Source organism: Amblyomma maculatum, chromosome 9 (assembly GCF_055883805.1).
Source record: "Amblyomma maculatum isolate TAMU_Amacu chromosome 9, ASM5588380v1, whole genome shotgun sequence".
In the NCBI taxonomy this organism is placed as follows: Eukaryota; Metazoa; Arthropoda; class Arachnida; order Ixodida; family Ixodidae; genus Amblyomma; species Amblyomma maculatum.
Window position 1 is genome coordinate 21,934,103 of NC_139352.1, and position 18,744 is coordinate 21,952,846.

General features: G+C 46.1%; 1 protein-coding gene across 3 annotated transcripts in view; it reads right to left on the reverse strand.

Moving 5' to 3' along the window:
* The window catches only part of LOC146178574 (uncharacterized), a 334,377-nt gene that overhangs the window by 58,400 nt on the left and 257,233 nt on the right, over positions 1-18,744 (reverse strand). For all 3 annotated transcript variants that reach the window (XM_084578387.1, XM_084578386.1, XM_084578385.1), the window contains exon 6: positions 4,102-4,135. In XM_084578387.1, coding sequence (XP_084434513.1) covers positions 4,102-4,110 — 9 coding nt within the window. In that variant the 5' untranslated portion in view covers positions 4,111-4,135. The remainder of the gene's footprint in view (positions 1-4,101; positions 4,136-18,744) is intronic.

Consider the following 18,744-nt stretch of genomic DNA (forward strand, 5'->3'; position numbering starts at 1 on the left):
ACATCTTGCTTCTCTTTTTTCTTCCCCTCGTCTACACTACTCACCGTCACTTTTCTTCGCTTACTACTGTTTTCATTTTCGCCGTGTCACATATCTTCTCATTCCTCGCGCGAAGTGTTTTTCCTTGCCCGGCAACATTTACTTTTATTTGTTTACTACTACCTTCCGCTTTATTATTACTGTTTTTCCGTCCCCGCAACGCAACCCTATACTATATATGTGAGGCGCGTCCGTCCTCGCCCGGCATCGCTATCTCTCCCACGCAACCCACGCTACAGCAACATGCGAGGTCGAACACACCAGTCAGGAGGAAGGCAGTCAGCTAGCCTGCGAAATAATTCCACGCCGTGCAGCCAGGCATCGCCCAACCAGACTCGCCTTTCAAGAAAATAAAAAAGATAAAACCGCGCTCACTCTTCCCTTCGCTGTTTCCACCGTACGCCTTTCCCTTCTCTCCCTACGCTCCTCTGCTTCTCTCCATCCCCATAGCGGAGCAGCGATCCCTAGGAACCTACAAGTCTCGGTTCGCCGTGCGCCTGCCTGACTGCCTGCATGAACGCATGTCGGAAGCAACGGTATAGAGGTAGTACCCGTACGTGCTATGCACTGTGCGCTCACTGTATGTGGGGTGGTGTATGTGTTCGTGTGTGTGCGTGCGTGCGCGCGCAAGCGCGTGTGTGTACAGCACCCGCAGAGCGCGTTCACGGGCGCGGTGTGCGCTCCAGTGCGTTGCGAGTTGGCACAGACAAGGAGGAAATGTGGATACCGTGTTATTCGGGCTTTATTCTACAACCGGTGTGAGTCTGTGAACTAAGGCCTTGCTTCGATTCAAAAAGAAAACCCTCAACCTATGTGGAGATGAACTCGTTTTGTTATTTCCACGCGAGATAGCACCATATTTTAGATTATAGAGGCCCTTTACTAGCGCTGAAAATGCTTGCCTCGTATTATAATTACGTTGGTGTTGAGGAAAAAAAACTATCGTGTTTCATAATTTTTACTAAAACTGCTCGATAACTTCTTTAAGACGTCTGCCAATCTGTGAAAGCATTTACTGCTGGCCGCCTTGCCAGAAATGTCCAATGTGCTCCGCAAACTATAGGCTGGAAAATTCGGTAGTAGGGTCGGCTGTTGCTGCAGCCGTAGAGAGTGCTTGCGGAAGAGAGAGAAAGAGAAAGAGAGAGAGAGAAATATAGAGAGTAAAGGGGAGAGAGAGGTGCCTCCCGCCAACGTTGCTCTCGGTCGTCGTTGGGCGGCGAGTGCACAGGGGAGACCATGACTTATTCACGGGCATCAGACGCTGTCTGAATTTCGATTCGGTCGCGTTCCCCTTGCTTTCCACCGTCTCCTCCCCCTCTCCTTTCCCACGCTGGCCCAACGTTAGCGGGTAGGCCAACTTGCGACGGAGGAAGGGGTGCAGCGATCACGCGTGGCTTCGGCGCTGTGGCGTCGACGAGACAGAGGCTGACCGTGTGCGTGCGTCGCGAGTTCGCTTATGGTCGCTGGGCCGACCGGTGCACGTGCGACTCACTCGCGGCCTCAGCCTGACTTATGACGGCGTAACCTGTCTGGCGTTGGTGTCAGAACAGGTGTATACGAGACTATAGTTTGCTGGCCGGGGCCGTCTATTTGTATGCTAATCTTTCCAACGCCTCAACTGGTGCAACACTAATGTGCGTTTGCAATTCCACAGCCCATGTCAACAATTAATTGACTTGGTGCGATAAACGCTCGCCGCGGGAAGTGGAATTCTATGGCATTTCATGATATGAAATGGCATGGTATGATGTTATGATATGACAACGTCTCAAAGCAGCACATTACGGAGAAAAGCAGTAGTTAAGGGCTCCGAACCAATTTAGAACAAAGGCTGTTTCATAGGGGCAGAAAATGACAGTTGAGTTTCGGTACTGTATATACAGCTCAACAAAAGGAGAACAGAGCTGCAGAGTGATTTGCTGGAAAGCTTGCACTACCACCTTAACTGAACTGATGATGTTACGGATTTCAGTAAAGGTGTTATCAATCAATCAATCAATCAATCAATCAATCAATCAATCAATCAATCAATCAATCAATCAATCAATCAATCAATCAATCAATCAATCAATCAATCAATCAATCAATCAATCAATCAATCAATCAATCAATCAATCAAAATAATCTGCAGAGTGTGCTGCGTTGCTTAAGTTACTCGTCTGCACTGCAATGCACTGCACTGCACTGCACTGCACTCGTTGACTGCAATGTACAAATTATTCTGGCCTCTACACGCGGCTGATGCGCATTTATTCCGTAATGGTCCGAGAATATCTACGCAGTCTACCGATCCAGCTATATTAGCGCATTTTCCAGCCTTCCGATAGTATAAAAGTTAGCTATACTTGAACGGAATCAATAGCTGTCGCGCGTTTCGGCAAATTTTGCTCATTACCACCAAAGGGTAACTGTGTTCAATTCTGGCAGAACTCGAGCGCAGACGCTTTGCGACATCCTTTACTACCGCGAAAATAGAACTTAGGCATCCCCTGCCCAGACTCCCACAATAATATAAGCTGCCCATTGGTGCAAGCTACAAACGCGCACAGCCCCATACCTCATCCTTCTACACGCCCGCTTTCCTGATAGGTTTCATTCTTCTTGCAAGCTCTGTGGTGAACCTGTCGACTCTCTACACACATTACTCACCTGTCCATCATTCACACATCATCCTTCCCTAGAGGTGGCCCTAGAAGACTGGGAGTACCTATACTCACCAGTATCTCCTATTAGGACCAACGCAGGAATATTACTAGTGCTCTAGCTAGGATAGCCCTCCAAGGGCTTTGCTTTCTAAGAGGGCCCTCCTTACATGGAGAGAGCTCTCAAATGGCGTGTAGGGGGCTGCGCCCCCACACTCTGTAACATTGGCAAAAAATGTTTCTACCGCCATCTGGCAACAATGGGCCGCAACCCGTAGGGTACTGCATAACGCCGCCGGTCATTCACTGCAGGAAACTAATTCAGCTTTTTAATGTTTTATTTTCTTAACAGAGCGAGAGGTATAAAAACTATTTTCGTAAGTATGCACATTTGTCTTGTAATATCCGCCTTGTCAAAGTGAGCAGGAAAACTAAACGGCGGACAAATGTTTGCCCGCGGAAGGATTCTGTGTAGCGGATGAACGTGGGCAGATCTCTTCTCTGCAGCCATAACGTTGTGCCCGACCACAAGTTTTAAAGAGAGCCAGCAATCACTTATTTACATTCATGATCGTCTTCGCTTTCCTAGAATAGTTTGTTACATTAAAACACAAAACAACAATAGTCATCATAACAACCATTAAAATCCTTATAAGCTCGATTAAATCTGCCAAAGGCCTCTGCGTAAGCTCTCAATTATCTCTGTTCTCTATCACTATATATCGCTCTACTATCCCAACCGTCTTCACTTACTCTTCGCTATACCCGCTTCTTCTCCTGATATTCATTCAGTAAACTCAGACGAGCAGAAGCTGTCTGTTGGCTACAATAAATGTCCCACAAAAGTCAATTTTCCTCATCCACTTTGGCACACCACCTAATATTCTCGCCGGTGTTACAAGTCCCAATGGCAAAATAAGGGCCAGAACATTCTTCAGTAGTGCGTAGACCTGAGAAGATTGCTTAAAAACTTGTAAATGTATTTTATTTATTTCTCGATAGCTATTCAGAAAGACAAGCTATGATCGCCTCACAGTGCATGTTAAAGAACCCCAGGTGTTCGAACTTTCTGAGCCCTCAACTACAGCGTCTCTCACAGCCTGAGTCGTTTTTCGACGTTAAACCCCATAAAACGTAAATATTGTCAAACGAACTTCAAATTAAGTTAACAAAAAAAAATATTTTTATCTGTAACCTTCCCTAGACCTACGAAGTTGCTGCTATGCTTACACGGTAAATAAAAAAGAAGACACTGTCCTTGGCAACTGGCTAACCGCGACTGATTTTGGAGCATTTCACGTTAAGCGACAAGCTTAGGGTGATGCCAGGAAAAGCTACGAGAGCTTTCCATTGACGGCTGCACGCGGGACGAGGTAAGTGAGAGGAAGTTGAAAAGAAAGAGGAAATGTGTTTTACTCACCTTACTCATAGCTTCCCGGTCCAGTTCCAATTATCTAAAATAGGAAGAAAAAGAAACGAAGTGTAGGGTTAGGCGACACAGGGGATGCAAAGAAGAAGCACTAGCTCAATTCGGCTAGTAACAAGGAACGGCACGGACACAGCAACAACACAACAACGGTACGGCCAACTTGACTCAAAGAAGTACACGTATGCCTCGAGCAACACGCGATGCTCGTGCAATTTCATTGCGAACTCGCAAAAACGCCCACAAAAAGGGTTAAAGTGCGAGTCTCACTTGTGGAGCAATAACAAATTGTGACTAATCGTCACCATAGGCTCCGACTACAACTGTCTAGCGACATGGCAGGACATAGTGGCTTAGTGGGGCACAAAACCGAACAGTAAGTTGTTCTGAACCGTCACGAGAATGCCAAACACGTTGCATACCTTTTGGTCTCGGTCGATGTGAAACTGTGGCCTAAACTCTGGACGAACAGCGGGCGGGAACGGAAGAAAGAAAGAAGGGCTAAAGTGTAACAGCGCGACTGTGACATGCACGAGTCCGCGCCACAACATCGGCGTCGTTCTCTTTGTCTTCGCGGCTAAGAAATAAGTTGGGGCACGTGCTGTGCGTGCCCCTTGTAGAAAGAAAAGGAAAACTAGAAAGCTTTGCTTTCTTCACTTTTGAATGCGGATGTGCCGCTCCGTTTAACAAAGTGCGTTGTAAAAAGGGGGTAGAAAGAATGAAAGCATGATCGTATTCGTGTGCAAAACCATGCATCCACATGCGTTCATATTTCGTGCATGTCAATTTTCCTCATGAAATACTTTTTCTCCCGCCGTCAGCGGTCTTCAGGTGACGTCAAGCAAACACTGAAAGCGAGCAACCGGGAGGCAAGCTTCCTTTATTTGTGGGCCGACTTCCCTTAATCCGGGTGCGGAAACGTGAACATCCGGGGGTCGAACGAGATTTAACGAAACTAGACCGCACAGTCTGGTTTCCGCGTCCTCCACAAAGATGGCGCCACGGTGACGCCGGCGGTCGGTTCGAAACACTTTCGGGCATTTGGAATAGTCACTGCGTTGCGGAGCCACCTCATCGCGCTTCCATCTTCAACAGGCTGTTCCATTCACACTCGGGACGCACTCGAATGCGGGGCTTCTCCTGCATTCCTGTGAAGCCAGCGTCTCTTCATGGCCGTAGACGATTTTGCGTCGTTCTATATTTAAATACAGCTACAGCTGCTTAAGCCAAGCAATGAAGCCTGGTGGAAGGATAGGTCTGAAGCGTCTTGCGGAAAGCGATCGCTTTTCGAGTAATGCGTCACAAGAGAAGACTGCTCGCCCCTCCTGACAACGTGCTATGCCCGTATCTATTTCATGTTTAATTTATTCTCGGTTATTTTTCAGTCACTTATTTCACCCGAATCAGTGCCTCATTCATTTCAATAAGTCGGTAAGCTTTTAGTTTTCAGTACGTTCTTTGAAAAATCCTTTTCAATATCAGGACTTCTTCGCTGTCCGAGTATTGGTCACTCCTTAATACTGGCTAAAGCAAGTTTTCATCAAAATAAATAAATAAATAAATAAATAAATAAATAAATAAATAAATAAATAAATAAATAAATAAATAAATAAATAAATAAATGAGAATAATGCGCTCATCGTATCCGCGCTCAAATATGGCGTCATTTACAACTATAATCTGCAAAGTAGGTTAACTGTCACTCGCCGTGGTGGCTCCACATTAGCGTTGAATCATGGGACTGAATATCGCCCGCGGTGTCAGAATTTTTGACTGAGGCGAAATTCTATAACTCCCGTGTGCTGTGTGATGACGGTGAACGTTAAATGTGCGCAAATGGCCGAAATTAATTGGGTGCCCTCGGTTACGGTGCCTCTTAAGGCCGGTGGACATTACAGATAATGGAATGTATGAAAGAGCACTCAATAAAGGTTGAGGGGGGTGCCTCAGTTCGCAAGCCGAGGGAACGTTTCGACAAAGGGGCTCAGACGAAGCACAGACGAAGGCAAGTCCTCTTGTCGAAACGTTGGCTCAGGTTGCGCACTGAAGCGCCCCTTAACGATTGTTCAGTTCTCTTTTATACTGTTTAGCCATCTTCTTTATCTTGTTCTACCCCGGATCCTCAATAACGTAACGTAGTAATACATAACGTAGCACAACGTAGCACAGTTGGACATGCGATGCTTGTTAAAAATTCATGATGGAAAGAAGAGAGTAAGCACCTTTAGCGGTCTGCTTTTTTTTTTTTTCGTTCGTAATAGCGTTACGTGCTTTCTAAGAAATTCCCGAAACTAATCGCTTCGCCACTATTTGTATAAATTAGCTTCTGTGTATTTAGAATCTGTGTAATATAACTCTGCTTTTTTGATTTTGTAATTTTGTTACATTAATGGTATCAGTTCTTTGCTGCATATTTGCCTGAACTGTCTTGCGTCTGTATCTTCATTTTTTCCTCTCCCTAAAGTCAGTGTTATTGTCTTATTTCCCACTGCAACAACTCCTCTGTCGGGGTTAGCAGTATAGTAAATAAATAAAGTAAAACATAGCATAGCCTGACAAAGCCCCTTATCGTCCAGTTTTTACATATTGATCTATCGTTGAATTAAATTGGTTCACAGGAAGGGAAAGGCGCAGTAACTGTCACACTTGCTCTGTGGACACCCGAACCGCGCCGTAGGGGAAGGGAGGAAGGTGGGAATGAAAGTGGAAAGAGAGAAAGAGGAGCCGTAGTGGAGGGCTACGGAATAATTTCGACCACCTGGGGATAAGTGCTTTTTATCGCGATAACGTTTGGCATTGTTCGGCACAAAACGCGACTTTGGCGAGTTTTAGAGTAGGGGAACCCTGTCGGTTAGGGGAATAGAGAAATAGCGGAGCAAGAGCAGTCATGCGCACACTTCTGCGCTGAGAGGGTTAATGGTGAAGGTTTCACGTTCACGTTAACTTAATTTTAATGGAGGCAAAAAGCAAGGCGCCCGTGTGGTGTACGATGTCAGCGCACGTTAAAGAATCGCAGGTGGTCGAAATTTCCGGAGCCCTCCACTACGGCGGCTCTCATAGCCTAAGTTGCTTTGGGACGCTAAACCACAGAAACCAACGCCGGCGACGAAAAGCAAGGCGCCCGTGTGCTGTGCGATGTCAGTGCACGTTAAGGAATCCTAGGTGGCCGAAATTTCCGGAGTCCTCCACTACGGCACACCTCTCAACGCCTGAGTTACTTTGCGACGTTAAACCCCACAAAACAACGCCGGCGACGAAAGGCAAGGCGCCCGTGTGCTGTGCGATGTTAGCGCACGTTAAGGAATCGTAGGTGGTCGAAATTTCCGGAGCCCTCCACTACGGCGCCTCTCATAGCCTGAGTTCGTGATCGGATTAAAACGCTAGACAAGGCATCGCTGGCCTTGCCGTCTCGACTTGGCTTTCTTTCACAATATATATATATATATATATATATATATATATATATATATATATATATAATAATATATATATATATATATATATATATATATATATATATATATATATATATATATATATATATATATATATATATATACAGGGTGTTTCATCTAAGATTTTACCTATTTTTTAAAAATAGGAAAATTAAGTTTTATTGTCGATTCTTTTTTTAGCTGTTGTATTAAGAGTAGAGAAAATCAGGAGCCTTAAAGGGTACTAATTAGCTTATAATTAACTAGGATTACCTAATTAACTTTCTATTTATACAATTTCTTATTTTCGACGCCTGACAGACAGGTTGCTTTTACTTGTCTACTAACAGCCAGCCGCTTCAACTGAGAACAATCTAACATTGGTCAAGCTTATAAAGCGACCAAGAATACAAACTTTGCTCTTTGTGCACGTTTTTCAGTTTGTGATGGTAGCTGCTGTGGTGATAGAAGAAAGGTCTTGAGTCAAGAGAGACTCCCTTTTCATCAACAGAAGAGGCTAGAAAAGCAGTCTAGGGTTCTTGACATCTCGGAACACCTACACAGCCGGTGGCGGTATCGGATTCCCAAACGAAATAGGCACTCCGTTAGATTCTCATTTTTTTTTTCAACGAGAATCTGTTTTCCAACAGAGGGTCACGTCTGACTTGACGACTTCGAGAAAAGAACGCACAGTAATCAATACGCCTTTCTTTGTGCGATGTCAGTGCACGTTAAAGATCTCCAGATGGTCGAAATTACCCCGTAGCCCTCCACTACGGCACCTCTTTCTCTCTTTCCATTTCATTCCCACCACCATTCCTCCCCTTATGGCGCGGTTTGGGTGTCCACAGAAACAATTGTGACAGATACCGCGCCTTTTCCTTCGGTGAACCAATTATTATTATTATTATTATTATTATTACTATTTTTGCTTTGATCAGCACCGAACAGGGTTAGTTCGCTCCGTCTGCGTGAAAACTTTTGCCTTCTTTGATAATTGTGGGATGCTTCACAACGATTGTAAATTCCTTAAAGCATGCGGTGTAATCCAGTAAACTTTCAGGAAGAAAAGATCGATCGAAGCTTGTACAGTGTCACTAGCAGATCAGCACAAAATCGTTCAAAGTGCATAGTTTCTTTGCGGAATGTTACACTATTTCTCGAAGTGTCTCAAGGCTTAATAGAACGTCACAGACGCTCGCGGACTGTCGCACCACTTCGGCGAGTGTCACAAAATCTCGTCAAGTGTTGGGCACTCTCGCGGAGTGTTCTACAGTCTCGCGAAGAGAATATTGTACAATATCTCATATCGTCATAAGGTCTTGGAGAACATTGCTCAACCTCGCGAAGTGTGTCAGAATTCCGCATAGCCTCCAGATCCTCGCGAAGCTACGTTCGCTACCGTTTATGAGTCAACGAACCAGCGAAACTAGCACGCCATGAATCGACACCTCTTTCACTCCAAGACTGGTGGTTGGACCAAATGTAAAAATAATTCCTAACACCACTCACGTAAGAATACGCTCGTAGAAGCTAGGATTGCTAGTGGATTATTGGTGTGCATGCTGGCCGCGAGAAAAAAAACAAACAAACAAACAAACAAACAAACAAACAAACAAACAAACAAACAAACAAACAAACAAACAAACAAACAAACAAACAAACAAACAAACAAACAAACAAACAAACAAACAAAAAACATTTTCTAAGGTAAGTTGACAACGAAGACAGCGCTTTGCATTTAAAGACAAATAATATTTTAATGGATTTTTCAGAGGAAGCAATCAGTTAGTGGGCATATCGTGATAGTTCACACACAGCTATAAAGCTTTTCACTGCCCCAAGGAAACGAAGGCTAGGGATCGAAATGGCGTACTGTTACTGTTTTCCCGGGCTTGAGTAGTTAGAACAGAACATCTTTCGTACCTGCCTTCACTGCAGTTTTGATCAGGGCTGGCTTGTACGGTTCGACGACACAGCGAACAGCAAGCGTTCTCTTCAGTTATCGAAAGCGTAGAGTGGAGGCCATATGTGGTCGTGCTCGCATCAGACTCTCCAGTGATGGTATACCGTCAACATTACGAGTGTTGATGCTTCTGAGAACGCTGCTCTTGCACGAAGTCGGAGGGGGTGTTTTATGACTGCAACGGCCAAAATAAACTATCCAGTACGTTGATGTATTCCCATTCATAAGAAGGGTAGTAAACGAAAATAATGGTTTCTCACTTGGCCTCCGGGTTTTTTGAACAAAAGGAAATGAGCGTTTGAAAGACAGGCTTTTGTTTCGTGCATGGTAACACCTGCTTTAGCAAAAGATCGCGTACTGGAGCACAAAAACTTTTTTTTTTTGGAGGGGGGGGGGGGGGGGGCGCACCTGCTAGACAGTCAAGAAAAATAATTATGATGGAATATTACTAGAATAATATGGGTATGTGCGAAGGGTGTCCAGTTCAGGCCTGTAATGTCGAACATATGGGGCGAGTTAAACATAACCGCTACACTAAATTTAGGGACACTATTTTGTAAATGAGAAAGCTTAAGGATCATTCCACAAATCCTGGTGCATATTTCGTATGACTATCACTTGAGCTTATCACGTAGACTAAGCGTTGCATCCGTCGTTGGAGAGGATTCAGTGAGGCATGAATTTTCGTAGCACAGTGCACGCGGCAAGTGTATTTGTGCGGTCTTTGTAGAAAGTAACGAGGTGGAAGACTTAGTTTCTTAGCAATATAGCTTAGCAGTTGTGGTACCTCTTAAGCTGTAAATCTCTATAAGGTAAGTAGAACGAGTTTTAAAATTTCGAGACCTTATGGTCCTTAAGGTGGTTGGAAGGGCTCCCTATATAGTTCACAAGCAAACTTCATAGCGTGTTTACTTTTGAGAAAGAAAACTTAAGGAATTGCACCAGAAGAATAAACTGGTAAAATGGGCAAGTTTGTGAGCAATTAAAGAAAATCATGAATTTTAGGCTTATGTTATATAATCTACTATAAAGGAGATGCTGTAGAGAACAAAATCTAGGAAAAATGGCGATGTGGATGTTAAAATGGTTGGTTGGTTGGTTTGTGAGGTTTAACGTCCCAAAGCGACTCAGGCTATGAGAGACGCCGTAGTGGAGGACTCCGGAAATTTCGACCACCTGGGGTTCTTTAATTTCTCTTTTATCAAGTTGAACAGGAAACATGACACGTACTAGTTAGTTAAACAAGCTCAATAAGCAATTGTTTTGATTTGTGGGGTTTAACGTCTCAAAGCGACTGAGGAGAGACGCCCTAGTGGAGGACTCCGGAAATTCCGACCATCTGGGGTTCTTTAACGTGCACTGACACCGCACAGCACAGGGGCGCCTTGTTTTCGCCTCCACCGATAAGCGGCTGCCGAGGCCGGGATTTGATCCCGCATCTTTGGGAACAGTATTCGAGCGCCGTAACCACTGCGCCACCTCGGCGGGGTTCAATAAGCAATTGTGAGCAACCGTATATTTGTCATTTTTCAACGCAGCATTTTTGAACTGATTCGCAACAACGGACTGTTAATCGCTCGTTCTCGTATTCAAAGCTCTAGAATGCTTGGTGCACTGCCTGACACGAGAATTCTACAGTGGTGACCAAGTTTCTGCTGCTTCCTCTCAGGTCAGTACCTCAGGCGATATAAAATAAATTCTGCGTCAGCGCACGTATGGAGCCCAATGTAAAACACACCGCATCTGTTTTGGGCCCAGCCTTGCTAAATGGCAGTTGCAAGGCCAGGCAGCAAAATGACGCTATTTTAAGCATTCAACTTTCTCACACGACTATTAACGTACCGAACGTGCGAACGCGCGAACCCTGAGCCCAGAACCGTACATCACAAAGGAAGCCTTGGAAACGCATCCCCAAGCGTAAACTTAACTTAGCGCTTCCCTTCCTTCCTGCTTGCCTCCTCAAAAGAAGAATGGTTATTCTTCCGCGTCCGAGACTTTCCGCCGACACCCTCCTCATATACCAGATGCTAAACACATCATACACTCTCTTGTGTGGCTTGTTCGCTCCGACGTTATCGCGGCTGCGGCTTTTGGCAAAGTAGCGGGCCAGAACAGAGCGCAAGACGATGCCTGAGCGAGAAACAAGTAAAAAAAAAAAAGAAGATGAATAAAGGAATGCAGAAAAATGAACTCACCGCCGCACGCCCGAATGTAAAGCTAAGGCTGGGAAAACAAGTTTCGCTCTGTTCTTCAAGTTACGTGCAGAATTACGGTAACGTAAAGACGCACCCAGTAAGTAACTGGCAGTTTGAAAGAAAACGCATCCTTTAAAACTACTCGACAATAGAGTGCACTTGGGCGCATATGCTTCTTCAAAAGTGCGCAACTTGTAGGCTAAAGCTTTGAAACCCGGACTTTGTAACCGCGGAAGCGCGAGTTCAAAGTTTACGTATGCTGTGCAGCATGCTGGCGCAAGCATTGGGAAGCGCCGCATCATGTTACCAGTGGGGAGCCAGGAGTAGGTTCAGCATTCGAAGAATGCTGCACAGAACAGTACTGGGAGAGCGGTGCAGAAGCAGCAGACCGAACGCAGCGAGCCGGCCGGCGTGCTTACAGACGCGTTGGGTTCAGGCCGCGTACTGGGAAAGTGCCCCGAACACAGCGTCTTCCGTCTTTCGGCCTCTGACTGGGAGGGGGGTAGAAGTGGGGTGTATACCTGCCGCTGACGTGCGCTCGCTCAAAGCGTGCTTGCCTGCCGCGCCACGATCCAGGCTAACCACGGTCGCCACAACCGCCACCGTACCCGTGGTCGCTAGCACGCGAAGTCGGCCGGCGACGGTGGTTGGGTCCCTCGGTGAATAATAGGGGCGCTACTGGCCCGTGCTCGACAGCGGCGTAGCTCCCGCCGCGTTGCGTGGCCAGGGAGGCGTGAGCTGAGGTGTGGTGGATCAGCGCGGAGAGGCTGTACTCTACTATGCACCGTCAGAGTGGGGTTGGATCACTATGCTGCGCCCATGAGAAGGAGAAAGTAGAAGTACAGCTTCAACGTAAGGACAGTTTCTACGGTCACCTCGAGAAGCGTAGCAAGACTTGAAGTTTGTTTAACGAGTGGAAGTAGTAACTTTGTTTAAATTTTAGCACCGAGCTTTCATTGTAACAGTGAACTTTTGACTGTTTCCTTATCGATAGTTTAGCCTTCTTTGCGTATTTCTTGCAGGCGTTGGCTATTCAGGAAAGGATGGCAATGAACTGCTAGAAATTAAGTCTTACTGGCGATTGCTTGACGTTCACTGATTACGAATATTGCGAAGAACGGAAACTTGAATTTAAAGTAAACATTTTTTTCGAACATATAGTCAGACTTCAAAATCGTGCCGACGAAGACTTGGCCCAGTCTGTCCTATGCAGCGCAAGGCTGGTTGACAGGATGTGAGTAGCTGCACCAGACTCTACCTCCACTTGCTGCAATCAGGCCGTAGGAAAAGAAAAGCGGCAGTGACTGCAACCGCGATTTTAATTATGCGATGTGCATTAGAAAATTTGCACAAGCTGTGATAGCCGTAGCAGAACTCCCGAGCCTCAGACAGTGTTATCTGATATGCCACAACACAATCTGCTTGCAGACAGCGAAACTGAAGTGCCGCCACTCCACATGAACTCCACTACCTCCACACACAAGGACCGCTGCTGCCCAGACACTAGCCCAACGGAGTGCAAGTGAGGGGCTCCGCTCCCCTGCATTCCCCGCCTTGCGCTCCCAGCGCCATCTATCCGCGTCGCGAGCAGCACTTGCGGCCGGAAGCAGGCGAACCGTATTTTCTGCACCGCTGACGCTGGCCTCCACTGGCGGCCAAGTCTCCGCCGCAGCCGCCGCCTGCCCACGAGCTTTATTAGCCAGCGAGCCGCGGTTAGGTGAGCCGCTGGACACGTAAACAAAGCGCGGTCGGCGCACGCCACGAAAATACAAAAGGCACCGCGCGCCGCCTGGGTCTCGCCAGGGAGCGGAAGGAGCCGGGCATATATTTCGCTCCGTCCACGGGGCTTCTAGTGCAGCTTCGTGTGCTGGCACTTTCTAAACGCTGTTCGGCAAATCTGTCCATTGCACTACAGCCTACTAGGCGGTGCTGGGTAGTTTTTCTAAGCCCCGCCTCGCCCTAAGGGAAGGTATCGAAGCTAGTAGTGTTTGGCAGCGTTAGCAGTTAAAGGCTCGAGACGGAGAGACTGCCTTGTTCGCTCGAAATAAAGTCAACGTCACGTGACCACCATTGGTGATGTCACCATCGGTCACATCACCCACAGAAATCATCTTAGCATTTGGTTAGCATCATTATTAGCATTTGCTCCCACTGATGCAGTGCAACAAAACATTCGTTTTACAACGTCACCTGTTGAAGATTGGTCATCGGTACATCGCATAGTTCGCACGGAATTTCATCATTGTCGCATAATGGTCATTAGTGGTGCCAAGCTCGTTCACGTGACTCCCTAGTCTCGTTAACGGTGAGGTGTCTGATGCTTGTTATGCCATCAAGTTACATCAACAATAGTCGCGTGACCCATATATAAGTATGCCATACACATTGCTGTGACTTTGTGACACCCTCGTGACCACGCTACTCTTTTGCGTAATGTAATCCTCTTGCCAAGTGGCGCTGAAGTTAGTGTCAGATTACATAACCCGTGTTCATTTTTATTGTTTGTCTTTCCTGATACGTCCCGTATATTAAGCAGCAGAATAAACCGCCTTCACTGCATTTATTCCGAAAAACGCTATGTTATCTTCGGCAGACAGATCCGACCTTTAATAATATGTAACTTAGAGTGAATACTAACGCAAAATACCGCAAGGAAAACCACTCCAGAGAAGCAACGGCTGTTGTTCTTGTCGGTGACCATTCGAAAGTGCGATATATAGCGAACTAACTTTCCACTGTGCCCTCCTGGCAAGAAGTTGGTTATTGCTGGCGTTCATCTATACAGGAAACATCCGTTTTGTCAACAAACTAACTGCCGTAGTAAAGAGACTGTAATAACGGACTAATGATGTGCTGGAGTGCGCACTGACGACTGTGTGCTGTGTTACTCACTGCTCTATCTTTAAAAAAGTGCTGTGTCATTCAGCCGCTTTTGAAGGTACTTTCGGCATAGCAGCAAACATTGTGCACGCATGCACTCACGCATGCACGCACGCGCAGAACGAATATGCTTTTAAAAAGGGTACAGACAGCGACAGTAAGAACAAAAATAATGGCATGGAAACATCCGAGTGAATGCTTCATCCAGCTAGGTCTTGCATCAGTTTGGACCGCTGTTTTTTCTTCACCGAGCATGAAACATCTTCATCGTGTCGCCTACGGCACGTGGCCTACGAGTGAAATCATGCAACAATACATCACAAGTAGGGCGAAATAAAACAAATCGAAAATCTACTTAGGGCTCTTGCGTGTCGCCCCGGGGAGGTAAGCGACCTGTCCGTGACGAGTCGCACGACCCGCCTGCTTTTGTGTACGCTTACGAAACCGGTCGTGTGCAAAGCCCGCGGCGTTGCGGAGCATTAACTCACTGCACAGACAATGAATATTCGCGTGCGCATAGGAATGACCTGCCAAGGACATTTCTGTCGAGCGGAGTCGAGCTCAGACGCGCAGTGTCAGTTCAAGTTGTCACACTAGTGCGGCGCCAGTGCAATGACTCCCGTCACATTGCTTCAGAGTGCAATGAACATCTACTCCAGCTAACTTTCGACTAAACGACATATTTAACGTGGCGACCTAATTCCAGCCTTCCATTCAAAGTGAGGAGAGTGCGGTGAGCTTAGAAAAAGGAAATGATAGGTGTAACTTTACAATAGACCAGAGGGGAACAGAATGAGATAGGGAACAAGTGCGGGTTATTTAAATTCTATACTGCGCATCGCGAAGAAATGGGCATGGGCAAAGAATGTAATGCAAAGGCAAGATAGCCCAATGGGTGCTTAGAGTAACTGAGCGCATCTTAAGAGAACACAGGTGTGTTAGAGGGTGGCAGAAGGTGAGGTAGTTGAGTAATGTTAGAAAGATTGCGGGTACTAGGAGGCCGCACGTACGACTAAATGACTGTCCTTATATTACATACCGATGATAATGAAATTATCAATATATGGAGATCTGTATGCACGAGTTTGCTCCTTGCTTCTCAGCACCCTTATACATCAATTTCGTTTCCACGCCAGTGACTGGTTCTTAGAGGTTAGCACGGTGTGGAGGCGGGCACATTGAAATCGACTATGGTGGAGTCGAAGTCATGATTTAGACGGATGTTCCATATATAGCCGCCAATAAAAAAATTAAAAAATGGAAAGAAAAGAAAGAGGATGAAAATAAAAAGCATCAATTTATACTCGTGATCGCATCTTGGGCTTGAAAGCCGAATCAGTTGTTATTTGTCACGAATGACAAACAACGGGAAACATGCGGTTACACTACCAAAAACTGGAAGGGTGGTTATGATTTGGTTTGGTTTGCGGAGTTTAACGTCCCAAACCACACAGGCTATGAGAGACGCCGTAGTAGAGGACTTCGGAAATTTCGACCACCTGGGGCTCTTTAACGTGCACTGACATCGCACAGCACACGGACGCATTGCTTTTCGCCGCCACCGAAAAGCGGCCGCCAAGGCCGGGATTCGATCCCGCATCTCAATAGCACGGGTAGCACATTCGTTTACAAAAACATGCCTTGTGTTTTATACGGCATTGCAGCACTTAATGAGAATGAGGTTCAACCAGCGCCGAAGTGGAGAAGTGGCGTAATTTCTATAGCGCTGTCGACAGGAAGCAGATTTTTTGCTTGATGGCCGCTGAAAATGTAGTTGGACTGTTGCTCATTTTACGAACCCGTAAACCGACCAACAAATTTGTGCAAAAAATTGTGGGCATGCTCCAGCTTTTCTTTAAAAGTACACGTGAATCGCCTTTAACACCGCGTTTTAATTCCGCCGCGAGTAGTGCTATAAATTTTTGTTTAATTTGGGTTCTTGGGGAATGGATGGCACCGTATCTCGCTTCTCATTTGACACCTACACTTGTCAGAAGTGCATGTGTCTTCGGTTGGAGTCCCTGTCCCAAACTATAACCTCCAACATGGCTACATGATTGATACTTAATGGGAAGCGAAATGGTATGACGTCACCCTGAACGCTGCAAAAAGCACGGTGACGTCACAAGCCTGATACGAAACCACGGGCGTATTTTTTCACCGGCACCGTTTTCCTCGAGTCGGGTCACGGCGGCAGCGATGATTTTTTGGTAGAACGAACGAGCTTTATATGCTTCGCGTAATTACTACAGTCGAGCTAACTTTTAATCTGCTTTTGCAGTTGAGTTTACTTTGTTACTTCCGGAGTGTCACAATAAGTGGACTTTGTATATTACGGCCGAAATTTCAAAGTTATAGAAACTAGTGTTTATTTCTCAGAGAAAACTCCGTCATGTCTATCTGCTTCTTGAAAGCAGTACCTATTACGACATTTTCCGTGTTTTTCAGCGCTTTTACGAGCTTCTTTCTGAGTCCCTTGCGGTGGACGAGCTGCTTTAGAGAGGAGATATAACTAACCTTAGTTCAAGTGTTGATTGAAACTTGTTATAAGCCGGCCTGTCCGATCTTAAATAAAGCTCATCTGATGCAGCTACGAAAGTAGCGCAGCGTATACGCGCGGGAAGGCAGTATTCTCTGTACACTGCATGTACAGCCTCGTCCACTTCTAGCTATAACACGGTCACTGCTTTCAAGGTGTCATTGCATCCGACCCGGCCACGCAGTAATCTAAAGTGGCTGGCCATGTGAAGCAGCACATCCGTGTCTCTGTGTGATTGCATCGCTTTGCATCGATATCTGCCTGCGTCAGATACAATGTGGCTTTAAAAGCAGTGACCGTGTTCTAGCTAGAAGTGGACGACCCTGTACATGGCAGGGGCGCAGTATGTTTAGAGTCGACTGAGCCGCTGACGTCAGCCACGTGACTGACCGGGCGAGCATGGCATATCGAGTGACTGGTAAATAAACCTTTCAGATCGTTCCAGAGGGCGGAACATCGTCTCTTGCTAGCAGTATTGCTTCCAACGCTGCTCGTTTCTCGGCTACTTGGCTTCACTGTTTCGGCAAACAAGTATGAACTGGGTGATCTGGTATCCTGCCAGGTCTCGCTTGACCGGTGATCGGTGGTTTTCCTGCGGTTTCGGTGCCACCTTTAAGATTTACGTTATAAGCGGGTTCGACTCCATTTGAAACCGAAGCTAGACGGCTGTGGTAGTTTATACGTGACATTTCTGCGCAGTGCGCCCAGACTTCATGTATTATGGTGAGTGTTCGACGAGATGTCGCTTTCTCGGTGCTGACAAGACCAACTTAAGTCAACAGAGAGAGCGACAAGAACTCTAACAACACCTAACGCAGTCTGCAGGCACAACACAGTCGCTTAGAGACCAGTGTCAACAAAGTGCATAGTCTGTCACGCATCAGGGATGTCGACGCTATCATAAACCCCTTTCCAGCAATTGGATTGGCAGAGTCTCTCAATCACTGTACTTCACTGCCTAATCTGGATTTGTTGCCGTCAACGAAAAGTGAATGGCAAGAATGCGTAAAGGAATCAGAGTGACACTAGCGGCTTTTCCTTCAAAGGCAGTTATTGTGATCCGTTCCCTACCATCGGGCTCACCACACTCAAGCAAACGGCGAATGCGGTGAAAACAAAATAACGGAAAGGAGAGCAAGCACGCCTCAGAAGCTGATCCATTGCGACACACCAGATAAAGTGAAAAGTGTATAATGATATAAAGATAAAAGAAAAAAATATTAGCAAGACATTAGTATAGCCGAAGTAAGGAGGAATAATTGCCCCAAATTATCAGCATTGGCTTGCTGCCGAAGGAATGAGCATCAAGCATAAAAACATCAATCGACAACAAGTCATCCTAAATGCGCTTTTTACATACGCAGTTCATCGCTGCAGGCTATCTCCACGTCTTTCAGTTTTCTTTTATTTGGATCTCTTATGTGTTGGACCACATTATCTTATCCGTCCAGCAGTGATCACTAAGCGCATAATAGTTCGGATGTTTTAATTATCACTTCATCATCCTCTGGTTGGCAGTGCGAATAAATCGGTGACTATCAAATTCTGTTTCAACCTCCAAGTTTCCCGGGAACAGATATGTCTCGCGCCTGCAAAAAGAATGCCAGCTGAGCCAAATACTTA